This window comes from Octodon degus, unplaced genomic scaffold, assembly GCF_000260255.1.
Source record: "Octodon degus isolate 3935 unplaced genomic scaffold, OctDeg1.0 scaffold00251, whole genome shotgun sequence".
Classification (NCBI taxonomy): domain Eukaryota; kingdom Metazoa; phylum Chordata; class Mammalia; order Rodentia; family Octodontidae; genus Octodon; species Octodon degus.
The window spans coordinates 1,691,998-1,714,544 of NW_004524827.1; the positions used below are offsets into that span (position 1 = coordinate 1,691,998).

General features: G+C 35.7%; 1 protein-coding gene across 3 annotated transcripts in view; it reads right to left on the reverse strand.

Moving 5' to 3' along the window:
- The window catches only part of Tenm1 (teneurin transmembrane protein 1), a 713,845-nt gene that overhangs the window by 385,845 nt on the left and 305,453 nt on the right, over positions 1-22,547 (reverse strand). For all 3 annotated transcript variants that reach the window (XM_004646075.1, XM_004646076.1, XM_004646074.1), the window contains exon 4: positions 17,622-17,862. In XM_004646075.1, coding sequence (XP_004646132.1) covers positions 17,622-17,862 — 241 coding nt within the window. The remainder of the gene's footprint in view (positions 1-17,621; positions 17,863-22,547) is intronic.

Here is a 22,547-nt window from a genome sequence, read left to right on the forward strand (position 1 = left end):
TCTCTCTCTCTCTCTCTCTCTCTCTCTCTCTCTCTCTCTCTCTCTCATTTATTCCTTCCCTCCCTCCCTTCTTTTTTCCTCCCTCTGTCTCTCTCTCTCTGCCTGTATTTGTCTCTGTTTTTGTCTCTACCTGTCTCTCTTTCCCCTTTTGTCGGTCTCTTTCCTCTCCCCCCTTCCTCTCTTTATTGTCTTACTATGTTGTGCAGGCTGGGTTTAAACTTTAAGTTCGCCCATCTCAGTCTCTGAAGTAGCTGGGATTATAGGAGTACACATCCATTCCCAGCAAGAGTGTTTCTGGTTATGAATGAAATGGCTCATGGGGAAACTTTTGGCAATTTGTGGAGACACTTTGGATTATCACAAATTAGGGTAGGACTCCTGTGGCATCTGGGGTATAAAAGCCAGTGTTTCTGGCAAACATCTACAAAGCATGAAACAATCTGAGTCTACAAAGTATACACAATGGGGGCTGGGGAAATAGCTCAGTAGAATAAGCGCTTGCATGGCAAGGGCCTGAGTTCAATACCTGGTTCCACCAAAACAACAACAACAAAAATAACAACAAAAAAACCCCAAAACCAAAGTATACACAATGATGATTTACTCAGCCTGGGAAGTCAGTAATAAGGTTGATAAACCTTGGTTTGAAATGAGTCATTTGAGAGGAAAGTGATCGATGATGTAGAGTGTGCCTAAGGAGAGTCACATGGAGAGAAAACATTCTCTCAGGCTTTCACAGAGAGTAAATGGGTCAGGCAATGGCCATGAATCATCCACATGGCTGACAATGACAAAGGATCTACAAACTGTGCTACAGGGTTTCAGGATAAATCCTGAGGGTACTTGACTGACCTCATCAGATAAAAAAGTTACATTTCTTGTTATATAGGTCTTGCTTTATCTTGATTTTAAGCATGCAGCACAAAAGTATGAAAATGAGGTATAAAAAGTAAAGCCATATTAATATGCTGAGCTGTAAAAGGCTCAAGTCAATAACTTCTGACATTGCCAGTCCTATGGATAACCAACCACTGTTATGGACTACTGGACTATATTGGATTATTTTGCTGAATTCACGCACCTACCATATTTAAATGACAATGGAATATCCATCTCTGACAGAAATAAACAAAAAAAGAGGATATAAATAAAGGACCATTTTGTATTTGTATATTCAAAATAGGATAGATATACAGCTGCATTCTCTTAATTCAATGAATAGAAAGATTTGTTCTAATAATGGTTGTAAACAGGATATCATGTCTGCATCTTGTACAATGAATAACCACTAAGACAACAATATGCAATGTATTAATTATTGAAACTGTCCTACTAATCGATTTTGAAGCTGTCTGATTGCTATTTGTTTCTCAGTAAAATTATTATTATTATTATTTTATTTTATTTTTTGCAGGACCAGGGATTGAACTCAGGTCTTTGCGCTTGCCAGGGAAGCACTTATTCCACTGAGCCATCTCCCTGGCTCCACCTCAGTAAAATTATCAAACAAATAAAACTCATTTGATTGAAATATACACTTTTGAATATTCAACATCTCTACAGGAAGGAAGTCATCACTCTAACAATTTCTAGGAAAGAAGATTTTTGCTAGGCACTCATGATCTTCCTGTCCATTTTTAGTGTTCTTCCTTGTGACTAAAGTATGTGCAACTCACTCAGAATTGCCTCAAACATTTATCCTTACTGGCCAAACAAGGAGATCTCTGTAAGATATGAAGAAAAGAAAACATTTTCTACTTCATTTTTTAAAATTGCTTTTTAAATTGTACTCCTCATAAACCTGTCGCAAGATATAAATCCAAAGCCTGAACTACTGATTGAAACATGCAGAATATATAATAATCACAGCAATTGAAACATTAATTCCACTCAGGTTAGGCCACCTAAATAAAAGTGAAATCCAGCTTTGTGCTATGCTTTAAAGCTCAGCAACTGCAATCCCACCTGATCACAGGAGAATTTTAGGTTTTCCTTCCCTTGAAAAGTTTTCTCCTTGCTTCCTCGTTGTGCAGGTTTAACAGTGCAAAGAAGAAACATACTGGTTTGCTTAATTAACCAAGATAGGGTCAACTTCAGTGATGTTATGCATCCTTTTGGCCTCCAAATGTGCATGTTCATTGAGCAAACATAATATTAAACCTGAATTTACTTTGCTACATATCATTGTCAATACTTAGGGAAATGTAATTGTGCTTTTACAGAATACAGCATAAAAATGACTGGTTGGAAATTTAGCCAAACTCAGACATTCATTTTTAAGTGGAAAATTTAAAATAAAGCTCTATTCATTTTATAATTAGACCATATAATAACAATATGAATAAAGAAACTAAAATTCTTCCAATTTTAGAAAGCAAATCAAAGTGGGATAGATTTTTATATAATGTATTGAATCTTAAATCTTATATAATGAAGGGGTTGGCTTTTCAAATACATTTAATTTTTTAATGTATTTAGTACAGGGTGTACAGGGTCTCACTACACAGATTGGCATTGTATTGATCCTCCTGTTTTCAGTCTTGCAAGCTCTGGGATTACAGGTAAACATCACCGTGCCCAGTATCTAATACATTTATTTAACAAAGTTTTATTGAATATCTATTGTGTATTAGGCAAAATGGCTTTGAAGACTAGATGGCAGTGGCCCAAGTTTACCCCCTTAAAAGTTTACAAGCTATTATTCCTACTGTCTCACATGTAGGGGAGCACAATATCCTTTGGATTTCCTCTTGGCTATTGGAAATTCTGAAGGAGTAATGCCTGCTCAATTTAAATTTATTTCTGTTTTTTGGGGAACTGCACCTAGAATTACTAATGTTGCAATGAATCAGAATCCAACTAGCTGTAAAACACAATTGATCAGGATTCTTCCTGTGGAGGAGCAAGTGAGTATAATGCAAGCCACAGAAAGACAGTGAAGGTAGAACCAGGATGGATATCAATTTTTAGGCTCTTATTTTCTCTAACTATTGGGAAAATGAGGTAAAAAGGAAGAAAGAGATGTTATTAGGGCTGTGTCACTACTTTGTGGCAGAAATGGACTCAGAGTTGTCTTCTTACTCCAAATCCACAGCTGTTTTAGCTACACAGAAAAAGGCATTAAAAAATTGCAAATGCTGTCCTGGGACCACTAGATGTTTTCTTTATTCTAAAATATTTTCTATATTTAGAGCACTACAGTATATAAACTCATGTTTGAAATGACATCACTCACATCTTGTAAAATCTTCAATTATAAAACATTTCATTATGATCTTTTAGATTAAGATGCAAAGCGGATTCATATTTATGAATAGTTTTCAACAAAAGTATCAATTTTTGAAAAGTTCTATTTAAGTTTAAGCTAATCACCAAATTCAGTTAACTTGAACTTCTCATTTCTCTGAACCTTTAGTCTCATCATTATTTTAATATAAATAGAGTAAAAACTAGAGTATTTCTTGAGGCAGAGAAATTTAACTGAATCATAAATATTCACCAAAAGACAAAATGAGCTGACTAGGAGCTCTTTGTAAAGCAGAGACGAATGGTTATAGTGTGAATATGTTGGATTGGTTTTATGGAGATTGCTTCTGTCTCCAATGCTTATTTCAAATGACAACAGGATACATAAACAAAATTTTCCAAGATCCAGGTAGCTTATCTTTAAATTTTGCATGATTTCTATTACTTACACTTTCCAGAGATTTTTAGAGTTTGAAATTTGATAACTAGTGAAAGTACTTTGGACATTTAAAGGTTATGCTCACATACCATACTTCTTTGTACACACACACACACACACACACACATATATGTGTGTGTGTTTGTGTACACTTATGTGCATATATATGTGCAGAATGTATTATCTAAACTATATATAAATAGATAGGCAATATAATATGCAGTGTAATCTTTGTTCTCAACAAAATTTCTTTAGCTACCAAAAAAGCAACAATTCATGTTGTCAAAGTTATCTATGTTAGCAATAGTATTCTCATTGGTAAATGACAAAGCTTGAAAGATTACTGTCAGAGATAAAAGACAAATATTTCAGTTTGGATTTGGTAGAAATAGAAGATTGTGCATATTTCATGCCAAAAGAAATTCAATCTTCTTTGTTATGTGTGACATTTATAATGTTGAATTAGAAATAGGCATGTTAGAATCTATTTTGTTAATGTAAGCCCTCAGCATACAGACTTTACTGCTAAGTATTTTCATTACTAACAAAGAAACTGGGGCTGGGGAGATGGCTCAGTGGAATAAGCAGTTCTCTGGCAAGCGCAAGAGCCTGAGTTCAATCCCTGGTTCTGAAAAAACAAACCAAAACCAAAACTAAACCAAAACAAAACAAACAAACAAACAAACAAACAAAAAAACCCAGGAAACTGCCTAGTATCTTGAGTATGTCAGATTGAGATGATAGTTTCTTACCTTTAGAAATATGACATACTTTATTTGAAAGCAGAATAAAGGGCAGGAGAGCACAACATCTTTTTCTCCCATTAGAATAGTGATGGCAAACATTTTGCACATAGGGAATTTATTAATTTTCAAAACTTGCATCATCATCGATTGTATGCCTTTGTTGGGGATTGACAATGGGAATCCTGTGCTACTGTGTTGCATTATGCTATTTCATGCAGCATTATGTGACCACCCTTGCACGTTTCTGTGCTCTTTGGCCTTAAGGAAACTTACTCTCTAACTTGATCTGTAAAAATCTTCTTGTCAACGATATTACTATCCAGATAAATAGTGCATATCCCTTCATGGAATGTAGTTTTCTTTTTCCTCCACCTTTTAATTTATTCGACAGACTTACCCTGATTTAGCTTCTTCTCAATGTACTGTCCCATTTCAAAAGAGTAATACCTTCCCCCCCATTTTCTTACATTTTAACCAGTTCTGTAAACCAATGCACTATAGCTTCATATTGACCACTTTACTGAAAGTGACTGTTTAAAAGTTTGTAATTGACAACCAGTAGTCTTTTAATCCATATTTTATTTGATCCTCGATGGTATTTGAAAATCATGATCACCACTTCCTGGAAATGTTCTCTTCCCTTATTTGTGCTCTTGTATAATTATTCCTCAGTCACCTATGATGTGTTTTCTCTTCCCTGGACTCCTAAAATATAAGTGTTCCCTTGGCCTGCTTAATCATTGTGCTAAATTACCTAATTTATTTAAGATTTCCTCTATCATTCATAGAAGAACAATTATTATGTCTACCAGCGAAACTTAATTACTCATGCCTATAACAAGCTCTAAAGGAAAATATACTTAGGCTTGAACTAATACACTAACTGCTGACCTTGTGGCACATTATATAACTGTTCTAAATCTTGGTCTTATTTTATTTATTTACTTATTTTTTTGCGGAACTGGTGATTGAACTTAAGCCCTTGCACTTGCCAGGGAAGTGCTTATTCCACTGAGCCATCTCCCTGGCCTGGTTTTAAATTTTTTAATTTGACTTTTTTTTTTCAGAACTGGGGATTGAAATCAGGCCCTTATGCTTGCCAAGCAAACACTTACTCTACTGAGCCATCTCCCCGGCCCTTAAAATTTTTAATTTGAAATAAATTTATGAAACCTTGTCAAAATGTTGGGTAATATAGTGAGCTTTCAGTAAATGGTAGAAGACTATATATATATATATATATATATATATATATATATATATACTATTTGTTTGATATGAAGGATATTTAACTCTTTATTTTAAAGAGAAAAAATGACAAGAACAAAGACAAAACAAAGTAACACAAAACAATAAAATTGATACCAAATTTTAAAACAAGAGCAGAAAATTAACAATGGTTGCTATATTACATATTGTTATCGTCAAATCTGTTGCTTGGATTACTAGTTATAGGTATGCAAGATTGATTGAGCAATTAAACATTAACTCTTCCTTTCAATAAACCTTAATTATTTCCTTGTCTAAAGGACATTTTAAACTAGATGTCTCATACATGTTCCAATTTTCCAAAATAAAATTCATCGTCTGTTTCTACTAACTTTTATTCCTGACTCCAAATATCTATTCCATCCATAGTTTCCTGGTCAGTTTTTCTGTCTACTTGTTCACACACCCTACAAAATTGTTCTTGAACAGTATGAGCCAAGTGCTGAGGTATGAAAGAAGCTTCATTACTGAAGTTACAAAGGGGAATAAAGACAAGCAACAAAAGATTTTTAGAGTGTAAATACCCTGATAAACATAGGTAAATACAGCATTCTATGAGATCATGGATAATGTGTTTCTCAACGAAATTTGTGGTGGGCACTTTGCTGTGGTCTGAATGCTTGAATACCTTTAACATATGTTGTAATCTAATCCCCAAGGTGGTGGTGTCAAGATATTGGGCTTTTCAGAGGTAATTAAATGAAGAGAGCTCCACCTCTTAGTGTGCAATTAGTGCTCTAACAATAGAGACTTGAAAGAACTTGTTGTAGCCTTCTGAAAATTAAGAACACAAGATATCTTCTATGTGGAACACGTAGGAAGATATTGAGTGCACCAGGGTCTCCATTTTAGACTTTCTAGTCTCAAGTACTGTAAGCAATATATTTTTGTGTTCAAAAGTGACTCTAATTAAGAAATTTTGTTAAAGAAACTTGAACTAAGACATAGACGAAGGAGGGGAAGGAAAACTAGCCATTACGGAGGTTTTACAATATTGTTATCCTCAATAAGATTAACATTTTAAAGGAATGGTTATCTCCTCCACTGCAGTGTAAGTACATTAAAGGCAGGATATTGTGTGTGTGTGTGTGTGTGTGTGTGTGTGTGTCTGTGTGTGTCTGTGTGTGTGTGTATGCATGTGCATGCATGTGTTAGCCTCAGCAACTAGAATACTACCAGATCATAATATTTGTTGAAATTTATTAAAATTGATCCACGTTAAAGTTAAATTGCGATAGCTTTTTAATGAATTGTTTTCCATTAAAAGTACTTGCTTTATACACTTTCTTATACCCTCAAACCAAAAAAAAAATTAACAGAATGTAGCAGCAGATGTTACTGTTTATTTGCTTATCTGTTTGCTAAAGAAGGAAATTCTTCTTGAGATTTCCTGTAAATGGAATAGTCAGGCCCACATTTCCACAATTCCTGCAAGACATTTCAAAGACCTCAATACTTAATCAAATATTATAGTTTGTTTTTAAAGCTAAAAACATTTTTGTGTTTTGGAATTAATAAAGAACCACTTAGATTCTCTTGAAGGGAAATGTTTACTAGAATTTCTTTGCTAAACACAGGCACATATACACACTGGCGTACATACACCTGCAGACAATAAGAATAGTACTTGAGAGGAAGTTAATTTCCCATTACTTCAAATATATTTCATGTTTTTAGTAAAATATGATAGACAAGTGTCTATTAACTTGACATGGTAATGAAAATACTATCATTAGCTGGATAAGTAAGTTGGTGAATGAAGTCATTAAAAACTTGTTTTTTTTCCTCTTGTTTCAGACTATATATTTCTGTGGATGTCTAAAGGCCTGACTGGCAAACTCAAATAACTGGACTCAATCCCTGGTACTGCATGCCATGCTGGTGAGCTGGCTACCAACTCTGGGCATGGTAATGCACTTCTGTAATTCCAGTGCTGGTGAGGCTGAGACAGGAGAATGACTATGAGTCTGAACTGTGTACCGAAACCCTGTACTAAATAAGTAAATAAATCATTAAAATTAATGCTATATATTTCTGTTTTAAATGTCCAGTCAAGGGTAGGGTAATGTACAAGTATATGGCAAACGTTGGCAGAAAGCTATATACAAAGATTCTTCTCAAATTTGATTTTAAATCTATTTAGTGCAGGGTCTGTAGGGTTTCACTACACAGATCAGACTCTTAGTGATCCTACCTGTTTTTCAGACTCCTAAGCTCTAGCATTACAGGCACCCACCACCACGCCCAGTCTCATTCACCATCTAAGAGAGCCCCAGGGGAGGGGCCAGTATCTGGGCTGAGGATGGAACCCCCAGCCCCTGTATCTGCCTAAGCAGATGCTTTAATCCTCTGAGTTATCTGGCTGGCCCTTCAAATTTAGTTTTTGGTTGCTATACTCATCAGCCAACTCTTAGAAACTCTCTAAAACAACTGTTTACATACACAGTTGGATTACTAAATAAATCTTTTCCATATTAAAGTCAGATTTCTTCTCACCTATTGTGAATTTTTTTTCCTTGTCAAGCAAGACAAATTATCTTTGCTCATGGATTTATTTTGAAATGAATTTGATAATATTAAAAATATTTAAAATAATACTTCCAGCAAAGTGACTATGGCACAATGATTTTCAAAATATTATTCTTTTCTGCCTAAATGCATTACTGTTATTGATATATTTTTACTCTCAATATGCAAAATAATGTTGGAGACTGGAGGATTCTTTTTCTAACAAATTTAACTTATTCTGTATTCATCACTTGATGTAGACAGCAAAGCTTTGTTGATTCCTGTTCATATGTGGTAAACAGGATTTATAGGTCATAGATTAGTTCTAAGAAGTCTTTTCCTGTCTTAAAAAGAATCTTTAAATCGGCGGCTGAAGATAGATTTTGTTAACTCCAGTGCTGTTAAAGGATTAAAACATGAGATATTGTTGGATTTAAGCCCTGCATATGTACATTCTGAGCTGTTTTTCTCTAGTCATTACTGAAGGAAGAAATTTATGCCTGAAAATCCATTTTTCCTCTACAAATATTCTAAGGAAAAAACTGTTTATAAATGTTAGGTAGATTTTAATGCTACTATGTAATAAAATAATTTACCTACTGCTAGAAAACTTACACTTATGGGTTAATATGTAAAAATAATTATTCTGTAGGTATGTAAATCACTACCAATGCCATTAATGAATATTTCTTTAAAATGATTCTTATTTCTCCAAGACTGACACTACCTCTAAAAGTCCGGCGACAAGTATTGGTCATACAGATTTCATGTCTATTTTCAATTCATGGTAACATTTCCTACAGCAATGGTATTAGCTTTTTCGTAAAAATAACTCTGTAGACTCCATTTAATGGTCACATGACTATAAAGCCAGCAAAGGCAGTTAGGCTAATATCAGGCTATCTCCATTTGTCAGAGTATATTAAAACTCAATGAGGATGTTGCTTGCTACCCACTCTCCTGGCCAGGCATGACTTTGCCACATTATTCTCATTTTTCTTTGTGAGTTGATATGGTCATTATAATTGCAATCTTATTTTCTCTGTAATACTGAAAATTATAGTAAAATCTTTAAGATACCTTTTGCTGAATTGATCATGGATCATGTGTTTTACTATCATCCTGAAAAAAATAATTACTAGCCAAGAGCAAATCAAGCAAAATTAGTTGGGCTCTTAAATCAACACTTGGGAAAAAATTCTAATGGGCAACATACTGTTAAGTAAATTTTGAAATTAGAATTTGGGTTGAGGGATTTCAAAGAGAATAATTAAAGGAAGTTGAAAATTCCTGTAATTCTACTGAACAGTGAATCTTCATAAAGAAATAACGAAGGTAAGGGAACTCCTCTACTGTTCTGCAGGTAGCAAGTTAGGTTTGACTTCTCATAGATTTGACTTCTTTGAGCTGAGCCAAAGGCTGAGAAATTGTGGGTTTAACTTCTGAGTGAATAAAAGCCATTCAACTGACCAGTTGCTAAAGGTGGCTGGTCCACTTGCACTCAAAATACCTGGGTTGAATGGAGAAACAAATTAGAAAAGAAAAATACTTAATCAAGATTCTGAGATGTTAGAAAGGATCAAAACCAAATCTTTGGGTTAAGAGTTGAAAGGAATGCAGGGAAGAAAAAAGAAGGCAGGAGAGTAAAACTAGAGTATAAATAATATGTGAAGCTTAAAATACTCCTTTGCAACCAAGTTATGAAATGGGGGCTTACGGACCCATCTTTACAATAAAAAAACGAGTTTTAGAAGGGTATTCTAATTAGCCTAAACCAGTGGTGGTGACCTCATGACAAGTATAGTATTTGTTTTTCTTGTAAAACAAAAGGTATTTATGTATCAGTTATGTTATTCTAATCTAAATCCTAAGTATTCCAGTTTAATTTCAGTGCTGAAGCTTTTGTAATAAGTAAGTGGCCTTTGGTTTCCAGTTGGGCACTTGTCTGTAGAAGCTTCACATTCACTGGCCTAAGCTCACACTGCTCATAAAAAACAGAAATCAATCAATTGGCTTGTATACCAAACTTTTAAATACTTTTAATAGCTTTTATCAAGAACACACAGCACTGTGCCACCCATGCTGTATGATAGTTTTACAATGCAGGTTGTCTGATAGGGATGCAAAGAGACCTTCTGCAATACAATTAAAGCATAAATAGAATCTCAAATTCTATTATGTCCCAGGATGAATTCTTGGATAAGAAAAGAGAAAATATAGCAGTTTAACAGGAGGGATTTGAGCATGAAAGTTCAATTTCTGGCTCACAGCTTAACAATGATAGATTTTTGGTTACAGAATGATTATTTCTCATTAGTACTAGGAGGAATCTACTTTGGCATAGACTCATCAACCTGGTCAAGAGGGTATAAAGGGCAATGCAGCAGAAGGGAAATGTATGCTAGGAAGGATAATATCTATATTATTTAAATGAATAATGATGACTCTGCACAATTTGGAGTGTGGTATGCTCTTCCACAAAACATCCTTTCTATCATTTTGTTTCTAATACCACCTCATGATTTTAAAACAAAATTAGGGCCTGCCAAATAGCTCAGCATATGAAAGAGTCTGCAAGCTGGTGCAGGGGCTGGGGTTCTAACCCCAGCCAGCTGTGCCAGCCCCGCCCCCAGGGTGCACTGAGACGGCTATTGAGACTGGGCATGGTAGCGCACACTTGTCATCCCAGCTCTTGTGAGGCTGTAAACAGGTGGATCACTCCGAGTCCTATCTAGTAGTGAGACCCTGAACACCCTCTAGGTCCTTCCCTAAAATCGAAAAAAGAAAAAAAAAAGATATTAGATTATTTCCTCAGGGAAATTTCTTCCTCTGCCTACTTAAACACTTGCTTGGATGTCACTATTCCCAACTTGGTTAAGCCCATCTCCTCTCAGTATTTCTATTTTAGGATTACACAAGTACAGCTAAGCAGTTTTTAATAGGATTGTTATTTATTTCAATTTGCCTCCTTTATCGCAGAAAGTTAATAATGTATGCTGCTTAAATGTGGCAAACCTGAACTTACTTGAACCTGGATTCCAAACCTGACCTGGATCAGATATGTTCTTCTTGTAGGATTTTACTAAGTTATTTAACTTGTCTGTACTTCAGTTTTCTAATGGCTCTCAATTGTGTCAAAAATAATTGTGCCTAATAAATAGCAATAAATACTAGTGTAAGGACTAAGTCAGTTGATTATGCTAAAATAGTATATATCTAGCTATTATAATTGTTACTAGTACTAGATGGTAGCTGGAGTTAAGTTTTAGTATTTCTTCATAGTTGTCACAGCATATCAGAAAATAATCAGCAAATGTTTGTTGAATATCTAATTCTGGAGGATGTGGTCAATCACCCCCAGACAAGGAGATATATGACAATATCTGTACTGAGCATTTTAAAAGCAGATGAAGTTAATGTGGCTCTCTAAACAGTAGTGGCTCTGAATTCCTCTGCTTGCCAGTAGAAGGTCTGTGCCAGGCTCTTACACAGAATTGAAAATTGTGTTTATTTTACATTTTCTGTGTGCCTGACTCTGAGCAGATCATATACATTTCTGTTCTTGAAATAACTTTGGAAGGCAGGTTTTGTCATTTTCTCCATTTAATGGAAGAAGAAATTGAGGCACATTAAAGTTAGGTGATATATGTCTATGTTCACCACATTACTGATAACTTTGTCTAGGGATGTTTGAGCACAGATGCTTTTACACCTCGTTCAGCCTCCCTAGCTCTGGCAAAGTGCTTATTGCAAAAATATACCTCATCTCCATGCCCCAAAGATAGTCCAACTATTAGAAATATCAAAAGAAGCCTGTGAGGAAAAAGACAAGTGGTTGATTTTGGAAGAAACAAAGGCTCAGAGCAGTGCACAGTCCTGAATGTACTGGCTAGTCAGAGCATTGTTTCTCTGAGTGACAGGAAACCAGTGACAATACACGAGTGTTCTGGAGATTGATTACAGGACAGTCTCAGAAAGCCTCATGGGTTTGTATCATCAGAACACACAGGAGGAGGACTGACTATAAAGATGAGAATATGGTGATAAAACAGTATATTCTACTTAAAAGCATGCCAAGAAAGGAAGTAGGATGATGTTGCATTTGTTTACTTGGGAGAAAATATGAACATAAGGATAGAAATACTTTCAATTAGATAAAGACAGAAATAGAAAGGGACAAAAAAGTAGAATCATTTCTTATGTTATTATTACTATCATTATTATTACCATTATCCAAGTGCTAACTATATTCATGGGTGCTTTTAGTGCACTCCAAGCCTTAACTCATTTACTACTCAAAACAGCCTTAGGAAGTAGGTCTTAAGATCATCTTCATTTTACAGAAGAGAAAAACAGTATGGTCATGCTGACTAATAACATCAAGGTTATATAGCTAATAGGTCAGGGAGGCCATAATAAGCCATTGGACAGATGGAAGATTTAGATGCTTATTTTCAACACAGACCACAACATTGTCATAGGTGTAAAGTGTAGTGAACATGAGATTTCAGCCCCATAGACATGTGTTAGTTATATTTAAGTAAAGGCTACTATATGGTAAATTCCATGTTATGACTATATTGCACAGAAAGTAGAGGACATAATGAGATTTGCTCCCCCAAGGGGTGAGTTGGTGGTAGGAACCTTTAGAAAAATTAACTATTTAATTTCAGAGTCCATAAGTATATCACAAAGTACAAATACTACACTTTAAAAAAGGAGCTTTCTAGAGGGAACTAAATTTGAACCAATGCCTTGAGATACTCAAAAAGGGAAATTATACCTACTGCAAGCAGTGTGCCTGTACTGGATACTTCCCATTGTATTTTGATTTCTGAAGACATGTCACCAAGATAAAGGGATTAAATTCCAACATATGTAAATACAAGGAAGCATGAAGTGCATACCAGGAAGGTTTATATTCAAAATGAGTCTGAGGCTTAAAAATACATTACTACAGATGACAGAGGTTTTTAAAAATATACTTAGAGCAAGAAGAATAAGGATGAGATATGTACAACTCATGCAATTGCTTTTGGATGCACAAGGTCAGCATGGCCTTCTCCACTATTGTTTTGTTTGTGAAAAAGAATGATGGACTTCTCAAGGTAAAATAAGTATGAGTAACTGTAAATTGAAGCCTAAGACAGGTATTCAGCTCTTCTAAATGAATTAAAATTCTACCCTACAGCACTGAGAGATCTTGTAGCTTGGGTTTCCTAGAAAGAGCTGCTAAAGTTTCGGAACTATAGTGTAGGAGAAATGTGGCAGAAGACTGGACCTGGCTCACAGTAGTTTTAATTTTCCTTTTCTATGTATTTACCATCCAGACTTTGAAGTATTATTTTAGAACTTACGCTTTCTACTTATCTTTTATTTTAGAATATATTTGCAGTACAGAATAATTATCATATGGCTTTTCAGTCTATACCATTAAACATCATAGGAATTAAGTGGAAAGTTCTAGAACAGGTTATTAAAAACATGATTGATGAGCACTTAGGAAAAACAATAGGCAGAGGATAAAAGCAGTAAAAGACAGCCTAAATTTCCTAAGGAAAATTCATGTTAGACAAATGTCATTTAATTTCTGGTTTTGACATTATTTCTAGCATGGAAGTACAGTAAAAATGTAGGCATACTGTATGTGGATATCAACAAGGTATTTGACAAAGTCTTTTATGATTTGCCTGTGACCAAGATGGAGAAATATGGCTGTATGAAAATGAGGATGTATATTTAACAAACCTTCATATTGCATAAATGTAATGTCAGAGAAACTACTTTGTATAGTAGAATTAGAATTCAGGTCCATCTCTACCTGCTAATATGATGAAATTTAATTAGGCCAGATTGAGGCTTTAGACATATTTCTATCAACACACTCCTTCTCAAATATATAATTTATTAAAGTTCATTTATATGATGGAAGAATAATTTTTTAATGTATTTATTACAGGAACTACAGGGTCTCACTAAACAGATCAGACTCTTAGTGATTTTCCTGTTTTTAACTTCCCAAACCCTGGGATTATAGGCATGTACCACTATGCCCAGTCTCAATCACAGTCTCAATGAAGCCCAAGGGCAAGACTGCATGGCACATGGAGGGTCCAGGGGGTGAGGGAGAACGGGAATTGAACTCCTGGTCCCTGCATCTGCCAAAGTATGCTCTTTAACCCTCTGATCTATCTGGCTGGCCCAATGGTAGAATAATTAAATATAGCCTAGCTTCAGAACTTGTTAATACGGCTGTGTGGATTAGTTAATTGTGTTCTCAAAGTGAGTAGGTGGTATCATTTGGCTACCCAAAAAGTTAAATGTGGCTAATCAAATTGTCTTTCTTAGCTGAACCTATAGCTACCATAGAAACAAATTCCTTAGTTATATGACCTAAAGCTGTAGGGATTGGTTGGTCTCACTGTGATTGGTTTTACCCAGGGAGAAACGACAGAAGGAATGAGAAAGGCAAGAAGACAAAAGCTGGGCTAGGTGGTCGCTGGTTTGTCTGATGGGCAAGACTAACATGCCTCATAACCAAACATACATTTATTTATACTTTCACAGTTTCTAACACATGACACAAGGTTGTCTAGCAACTAATAGCTGACCTTAACCAAAAAGGATGTTTATCTCAGGAGTGAGGTAGCTTGTTTGCTTTAGGCCCTGAGGCCTAGTCCCACCTACACACATTTGATCAATTTCTTAGCTTCCTGAAGCTCCCAACATAAAGCCAAAAGATGGAGTGAGAGAGTGAGGAGGTATACTTAGTGTCATTTCATGAGGTGGAGCTAGACATTGCTATGAGAAAGTAGAAACTGTACAGTTGAAAAGAATAATGTATCAGGCAAAGAAACAGAGGAGACAAAGCATACAGAGTATTTCTACGTCTTACTCCAGGCTTTGTCTTTCCCTTTGAGTACTGACTAGTGTTTCCTGGGTTTCAATGACCAATAATGTATACATTGAGATGTTCTCTGTTACTGAAGGCAAACTGGAAACCTCTCCTCTTTTCAACTGGAGAATCCACTAAGTGCTCACATCTGCATTGAACCCTGAAGGCTATTGGATATGAGAGAGATTTTATTTATTGTTTATTTATTTATTTATTTATGCAGTACTGGGGATTGAACTCAGGACCTTGTGCTTGCCAAGCAAACACTTATTCTACTGAGCTATCTCCCTGCCCAAGAGAGAGATTTTATTTATTCTGTGGGTCTCTAAAATTAGATTTGGGAAAAACAGGTAGAGTTAAGTGGCAGAAATTGTGGTTCCAAAATGAACATGAGATGTTTGAGGTGGAAAAGAACGCCTTAGGAATAAGTTTATTCCCTATTTTAGAAATAATTAAACAGAAGTAGGTGGCCACTTAATAGGGTTAATAATGTTACCTTTCAGATGCACAGTGCTTTGCCATGGAAGAAATGCATTATAAATTTCTTACACTAGCGTCACACTGGTCTTCACCACAACTGGACATCCCAGGGCTTCTGTGTGTGTACTGGGATGGACACTGGGGCCTTGCATATGCCCATCATACACTTGCCACTGAGGTAAGCTCTAGGCCTGGGAAGCAGTTTTATATTAATTTTCACAGACAAGGAAGCTGAGGCTCAGAGAAGTTCCATTGCATAGCTCAAGCAGAAGTTTATATGTACCCACAGTTACCTTTTATTGACTGAATGTGAAATGAACATTTTAAAGGATATATTTGGAAAATTCTACTTGATCAAGCTGATGAAGCTTTCAGGCATTTTAAAATTAATTTTTGTAATGGTGAATATATTTTCAGATGCACTAAAAAGGTTCTCTGCTCAGCCTCACATGAAACTTATGCTCTTCACTGTGTCTTAGGAAACTGAGACTAATTAATACATTACTTGCTTAGATACAGAAGGTCCGTGGGTGCAGTTGTACAAACATGCCTTGATGTACATTTCAAACATGAATAGTTTTCTCCATTTGCTTGAACCCATTCCCACCCTCCTTCCAGATTTCCTGCTATTTGGTTTCATGGAATAAGGATTGTTTGCTTGTCAGAATTGCTAGTTAACCATATTGTTGCACTGTCTTCTTGGTCCTTGATCACTAAGCCCCACAAAACAATCAAAAAATTAGGAAATTATCACTATCTGAAAACCCTTTGAGGAAGAAATACAGTGTTCTCTGCTTTTCTCACTTTGACTAACTTCAGTCAATGCACAAATCACATCACTAGTTCAATTCTAACAGTGGTAATGGCTGTATTTTCTCTTGGAAGACAGCAGAAAAGGCAGTTTATGAAGCCATCTAATCTAGTAAATGATAGATTATACAGAGATTCCTGGATTTGGGCCATAGTGGTGACACATTCTGATGCTAGAACTGGCATTTAGTTTAATATACTGCTGAGGAAAATGTGTCTTAAAGTGAGTTTTTTCATCCTTCCTTCTCTTTCCTGTTTCCTAGAGAAGATTAAGATGGAAGTTGTTATCAGGTATTGTTTATCACTTGTTATATTATACACACAAATATCTTTAGAAAAAGTTGGGGCATACAGAACACAAGGGGGATGCCTTGAATTTAAAACATAATAGAATGCCATGTTTTATTAGTTAATGTTTTTCTGTGAATAGTAAATTGCAATTAGTACTTTTTTTTACAGTGCTGTCAGTGGAACTGAGAGCCTTGTGCCTGCTTGGAAAGCATGCTACTACTGAGCTACAAAGACTGTCAGCTCTGACAGTTTTAATTTTGACTTGCTAATGGCTGAAAACGGTGAATAACTTCTTAATCCCACTGAGGGTTAAATTTTATCATGATTGTGGTACATGCAACAGTGGAGAAGAACTTTAATCACATGACAAAGATTTGATGAATGAATTCCAAAACCTAAATACATGAATTGAAGGGAAAAAAAGCGACATTTTTTTTCAAGATCAAAATTCTTCAAGGTAGAATCCAGTTATACTTCCCCTTCATGAGGGAAATCCTTCTTAAAAAGTTGAAGACAATTATTATTTCAAATACTTCTATAATAAATAAAATGGAGTCTATCACTGTTCCTTCAATAGTGTTTGGATTTCCCTGTAGTGTTGAAAATTCTCACAGCAAGGAACAATTGTCTTTCACTTTGAGGTTGCAGTGACAGCTTAGATAATTGGTTCATTTCATGTTTTTTGTGGGTGTCTGACAGTGAGGTGTTTATGCATCTGTACTTTCATCTTTGTGTGTGCATCTGCTTTGAATTCTGTCTATGATTGGGTCTGGATCTGGAATCAGATGCCTGTGGAGGGTTATGCACTTTTGCTCATGAATCTGAGCATGTATTTGTGTGTCCTTTCATATAGCTATGGTGAAATGAATTTCTGCAATCAGTAGAATCATCCACTGCCACAACTTAAGTTCACTGGGATCAGTAGCAGTTCAAGTACCTGGTCTCCAATGGTATGTTGCTATTCAAGACCCAGCTGTTATGCAGATGAACTGAGTCCTGTGTACTGGTTGGAGGAGCTGGAGCAGCTGGACTGGGTTGGCTGCGTGTAGTCATTGATCGCCTCTGAAGAGAGTCCGCTGTAGGGGGTGGCTTCCTGGCACAGGTGCAGGCATGCGGAGGTGGTGGAGGCGGAGGGAGGGGTCTGAACGTGAACTGGTTGTGCGGGCTGCTCTGCATGTCTAAAAAGAAGAGAAGGAAAACATAAAATAAAGATTTATTCTCTCGCTTGACAGTCAGGAAAACATGGCATAACAGATTTACCAGGGATTTCAGAAGATATAACCTGTGGGTAGGAGGAAAGAGTTTAAGTTCAATTTATCTGTAAAATGTCACTTAATTTACAAAAGCATGTGCAGAATGTTTAGGAAATGTAAAACATTCACAGTTGCATTTACATGTAAAATTTTCAGGCCTATAGCAGCTAAAAAGCAAATGAGGCCCCCTCACACAATTTGTCATAGTTTCTGCTGCTGAAGAAATAAATCATCAACAAGACACTAAGTTACAGAATAGAGCTGATTTCAATAAGTTGCAAAAATCTCACTTCAGAAAACACCAGTGAAAAGCACAAATTCCTTGCAAGGAAAATCATTTGGCTCTTCAAATAAAAATATAAGGCCACCTTCTGGCTTACCTCAGGAAAGAATGCTAGCTTGCCTACATGGGAGCAAATCTATATTTCAGAAAAAGAGCTTACACATATGTAACTTAACTGCTTGAAACTAATCCCACCTTCCCACCTCAGAATGCTACTTGTAAAAAGTAGGTTAAAAAGACTTTGTTCTGGTTACTACACATGTTTCTATAGCCATGTAAAGCAGTCTGCAGCCCCCCACCATACTTGCCCTATTGCAATTTTTGCTAGAATCTCTGCTATGTTAGCAGAACTTTAGGCAACAAGTACTGACTGTTTTTTGTTTGTTTGTTTGTTTGTTTGTTGTTTTGTTTTCTGTTCTTGTTTTATTTTTTCTGCATGTTTGCAGAAGGGGAAACTTCTGACAGTGGTCCTCAGACCTCCATTATTGCTGTTTGGCATTTTTCCAGTTTCCTGGCAGGTTCATACAGATAGTGAGTTAGAATTTGGCCCATAAGAAATACCCCCAATTAAACTCTTTTGAAAAGAAATTGCTATTGCGGCTGATAACTACCTCTCTTCCACAGAATGACATAATAGATGTCAAGTGATTGCTTGTAACAGCAGCATGTTCTGGACAAACTCTGTAGACAACAAAACTTTTCCCAACTTCCAGGTGCTGGGATTTTGAAAAACAAAAAAATGCCAGAAGCTTGAGATACTTAGCAAAAGGCTCAGCTGGTTTGTGCTGAGGCCCACTTCTCAGTCACTGATCACAGACAAAATCACTTCTCTCAGTCCCTCCACTTTAGATATGAATTTTAAAGACTTGGCATGTTTTTTTCTTATTTAAAAATGATATTATTGTCCCAATAGCATGACAAATTCTTGGCTGGATTTCTAGTACAGGTGGCATCCCTTTTAAATAAATTTATTATGTGAAAATCTGGATTGTACAAAAGATAGATAGGGAAGGGAGTGGTGATCATTCATTTTATATAAAAGATTCTTTTAGATGGCCAGTTATCCTTATATATTTAAAATGCTTCATGAATTTTCTAAATTACCCCCATTATTCTAGGCTCAGCCCACATCCACTTATCCACTAAAAAGTCATTGCTTGTGTGTAACATATCATTAATTTTTTAAACTTTTTGCTCATATTCATAGCCATAACTGGTGTATGCTTTTTATTCTTAAGACAGAAAAGCGTTGAATGCTAGAACACAGTCCTAGAGCCTTTGAGTTCCTTTTATTTTGCAGATGAATGACTTGTTCAGGGACACATGAGAAATCAGTGATGTGGTCACTGACTCTGCCCAATGATATACTCCTATATTTCAGATCTCTGTGATAGGAGCCCTCTTTTCCTTCTGGAGATTCAGAGAAACCAATTCTTCTACATGTTCAGGGTTTTTCATTTATATTTGTGTGTCTTCTTCCCACTCAGCCCATAACTACCAAAATATAGAAAGGAAGGCAGTGTGATATAACCCAGGTCTAGCAAACCTGGGGTTTAAAGTCTGTGTTTATCACATAGACGTTTTCACTTCTCATTATTAAAGTAGCCCACATGATTATTTTCCTAATGATTAAGTTTAGTTTCTGTGAAATGTGCTTGGAATTAGTATATCAGTTGGCTATATGTTTACTGAGTAGAGGAGAAGTACAAAATTTAAATTTGTAAAGAACCATGAAGACTACCTTGTTCAGCTCTTGGAATCCAAGGCTCAGAGAGATGAAGAGACTAATTCAAGTTGTTTAACTTGTGCAAATTTGCTCACTCTTGTCTGATGATTCCTAATCTAGCATATTTAACCTAGCTCTATTTACACTATTGCAGAAAAATTAATGACTTACTTTTCTGACTTTACAGTTACTATTCTTATCATAAATTTGGTCACCGAGTTTGTGATAGGGTATGCCCTTGACATCTTATATGCTTTGTCTGATTGTGCACAGTAGTTCACAGAGGAAGACCATTCTCTTGTATGCCACATAGCATTGAACACAGTTCTTGGTACGGACCCAGACATCTATAAGTGTTTACTGATAGAAAAAGACTTGGCCCATTCATGGAGCCTAAAGAAGACATTTTGATGTTTGCGTCCACTACAATTCTGATGCAGCCACTAATATCAGAGAGAAGTAGGTTTCTCCCTTACAAGTTTCAGTGGAATCACTCAGAGCAATGAGGAAGGACAGTGATACACTGAAAAAAGCATTTAATAATGCCCCTCCAAGATGTAGAAAGAGCAGCAGTGACTCACTACAGATTTGCCAGCTAAGGCCATGTATGTGTAGGGAAGGACTTAATGACCTAAGGAAAGGGAAGCAAAGTGTGGGAGTACAAAGTCAGAGGAAGAACATGAATCCATTCTAGAGTTCATGTTGAAAATACCTCCAAATGACACTACGACATCTACTAGCCTAATTGGTAGGACTTTGTGTCAGCGCAGTTGTTCAAAAGACAGAAAATTACCCATGTTCTTCTGGACATATTTTCTAGATTTCTGTAAAGTCTTTGCGATTCTCTTATTAGGATAAAATTTAAGAAATGTATTTTATTAAAAAGTACAATCACAATATTACTATGCTTCTCTCAGGCAGAAGAGCTGTGATAGATATTCAATGATATACTTGTAAATGTACATGCACACATATACGTCTATACATACATTTTTATTTTTATCTATTTTGCTATATATTTTTATTCCGATGTTCCCTATGTGGAGATTTTCCTGTAGGTTAATACAGTCTTTAAGTGTTTTCATAATATTGGATTGTTGCACTGCCTGGAATACATGCAGACCTTAAGCCCTTATGAAATGCAAATGACTTTAAATTCATTCTTCTTATTACCTCAGGAAAAAGATGGGGGATGCACTTGTTCCTTCCCAAATGAAGTAATTTAATCCTTGGGTTCTGTGAAATGGGATTTCCTAATATTAAACACTAATGAAAAATATATTACTGTTCAGTGTCAGGAGTTCTAGAATGACAATTCCAGGGGGTTAAGATTCATATGCACTCACTTCCAAATGTATCTGGCAATCTTGTATACTTCTGTGCCCAAGACAGAGTATCAGGAGAGATGTGAGGAAGGGTAATTATGCAAATTTATATATCCAGATATACGTATAAAGCTTTCTGAAAATAAGCTTTCAGATGGAAAAGTCTAACTCACATAATACATTTGGATAGGGGTCAGTTTATGATTTGAGGTCCTAAAATAATTTGGTAGAATAATCTCTAAAGGGGAAAATTTATCTAATCTGTAGATCTAAGATATTCTAGGTGGGACAGAGCTGGTAATAGAAGTATAGGCCTTCAGAAACAGTACTACCCTGCTCTTCAAAATGAAAGTGGGAAAGTTACCATATATACCTTTTTCTTTTCTCTCTATTTGCAAATAAACCTTAATTTAGATCACGTGTTATAGAAAGTCTTCACCAAAAATCAGTATCTCTCTGCTCAGAAACATCATGTGGAAACCTATCAGGGTGTCTGGCAGAGTGTTTTGCCCCTTACATTTCATTAACACATACAGTCAGTTCTGTTACAAGGTGATGCACACATTTCAAAAATTCACTGCACTATGCAAAAATCACACGTGGGAAAAGTCTTGCTGAGAACAGTGGTGCTGGGGTACAGCATTCAAAAGGTCCTGAAAATGACACATTGAAAACTAGCTAATAAGAATGGTCACAGTTAAAATGCTATGCCACATATGACACCAGATGTGAGAGAGCAAGACTCCTAACACACTTGGTAAACAGATAGCTGTTTGATAGGTGTAAGTCTGTTTCACTTTGTGTTTTTACGCAGCTTTTTCTGCTCTATCCAGTTTTCTGTACTCAATGATTTTAACAGATGGAAAAATACACAATTGAGCTTAAACTAAAATCATTCTCAAGTTTACCAATAACAAGGGAAAATAATGTGTTTAAACAAATACTGTAGCAAAAATAATGGAATGTATAAAATAATTTTCTGTAGGTAAAAAATTAATATTGTATTGCCAGTATGACAGAAATGACAAAGATCATGCTTTCAAATTTTTTTTGAAAAATTTGTCCAAAGTGGACACATGACCAGTTTTATCCAATCATGTACTAAAATTACTCACTTTTTTCCTTTAAGAACACTATTACTCTCTCAAATATGAACCTTTTGTAAGGTTGCTATGAAGTATATGTTGCCAACATCTATTTCTATACCTCTAGAAAAGAACTTAAAACCTTGCTACACCTGTACTTCATGACTTGACTCTTCTTTCATTACCTCATT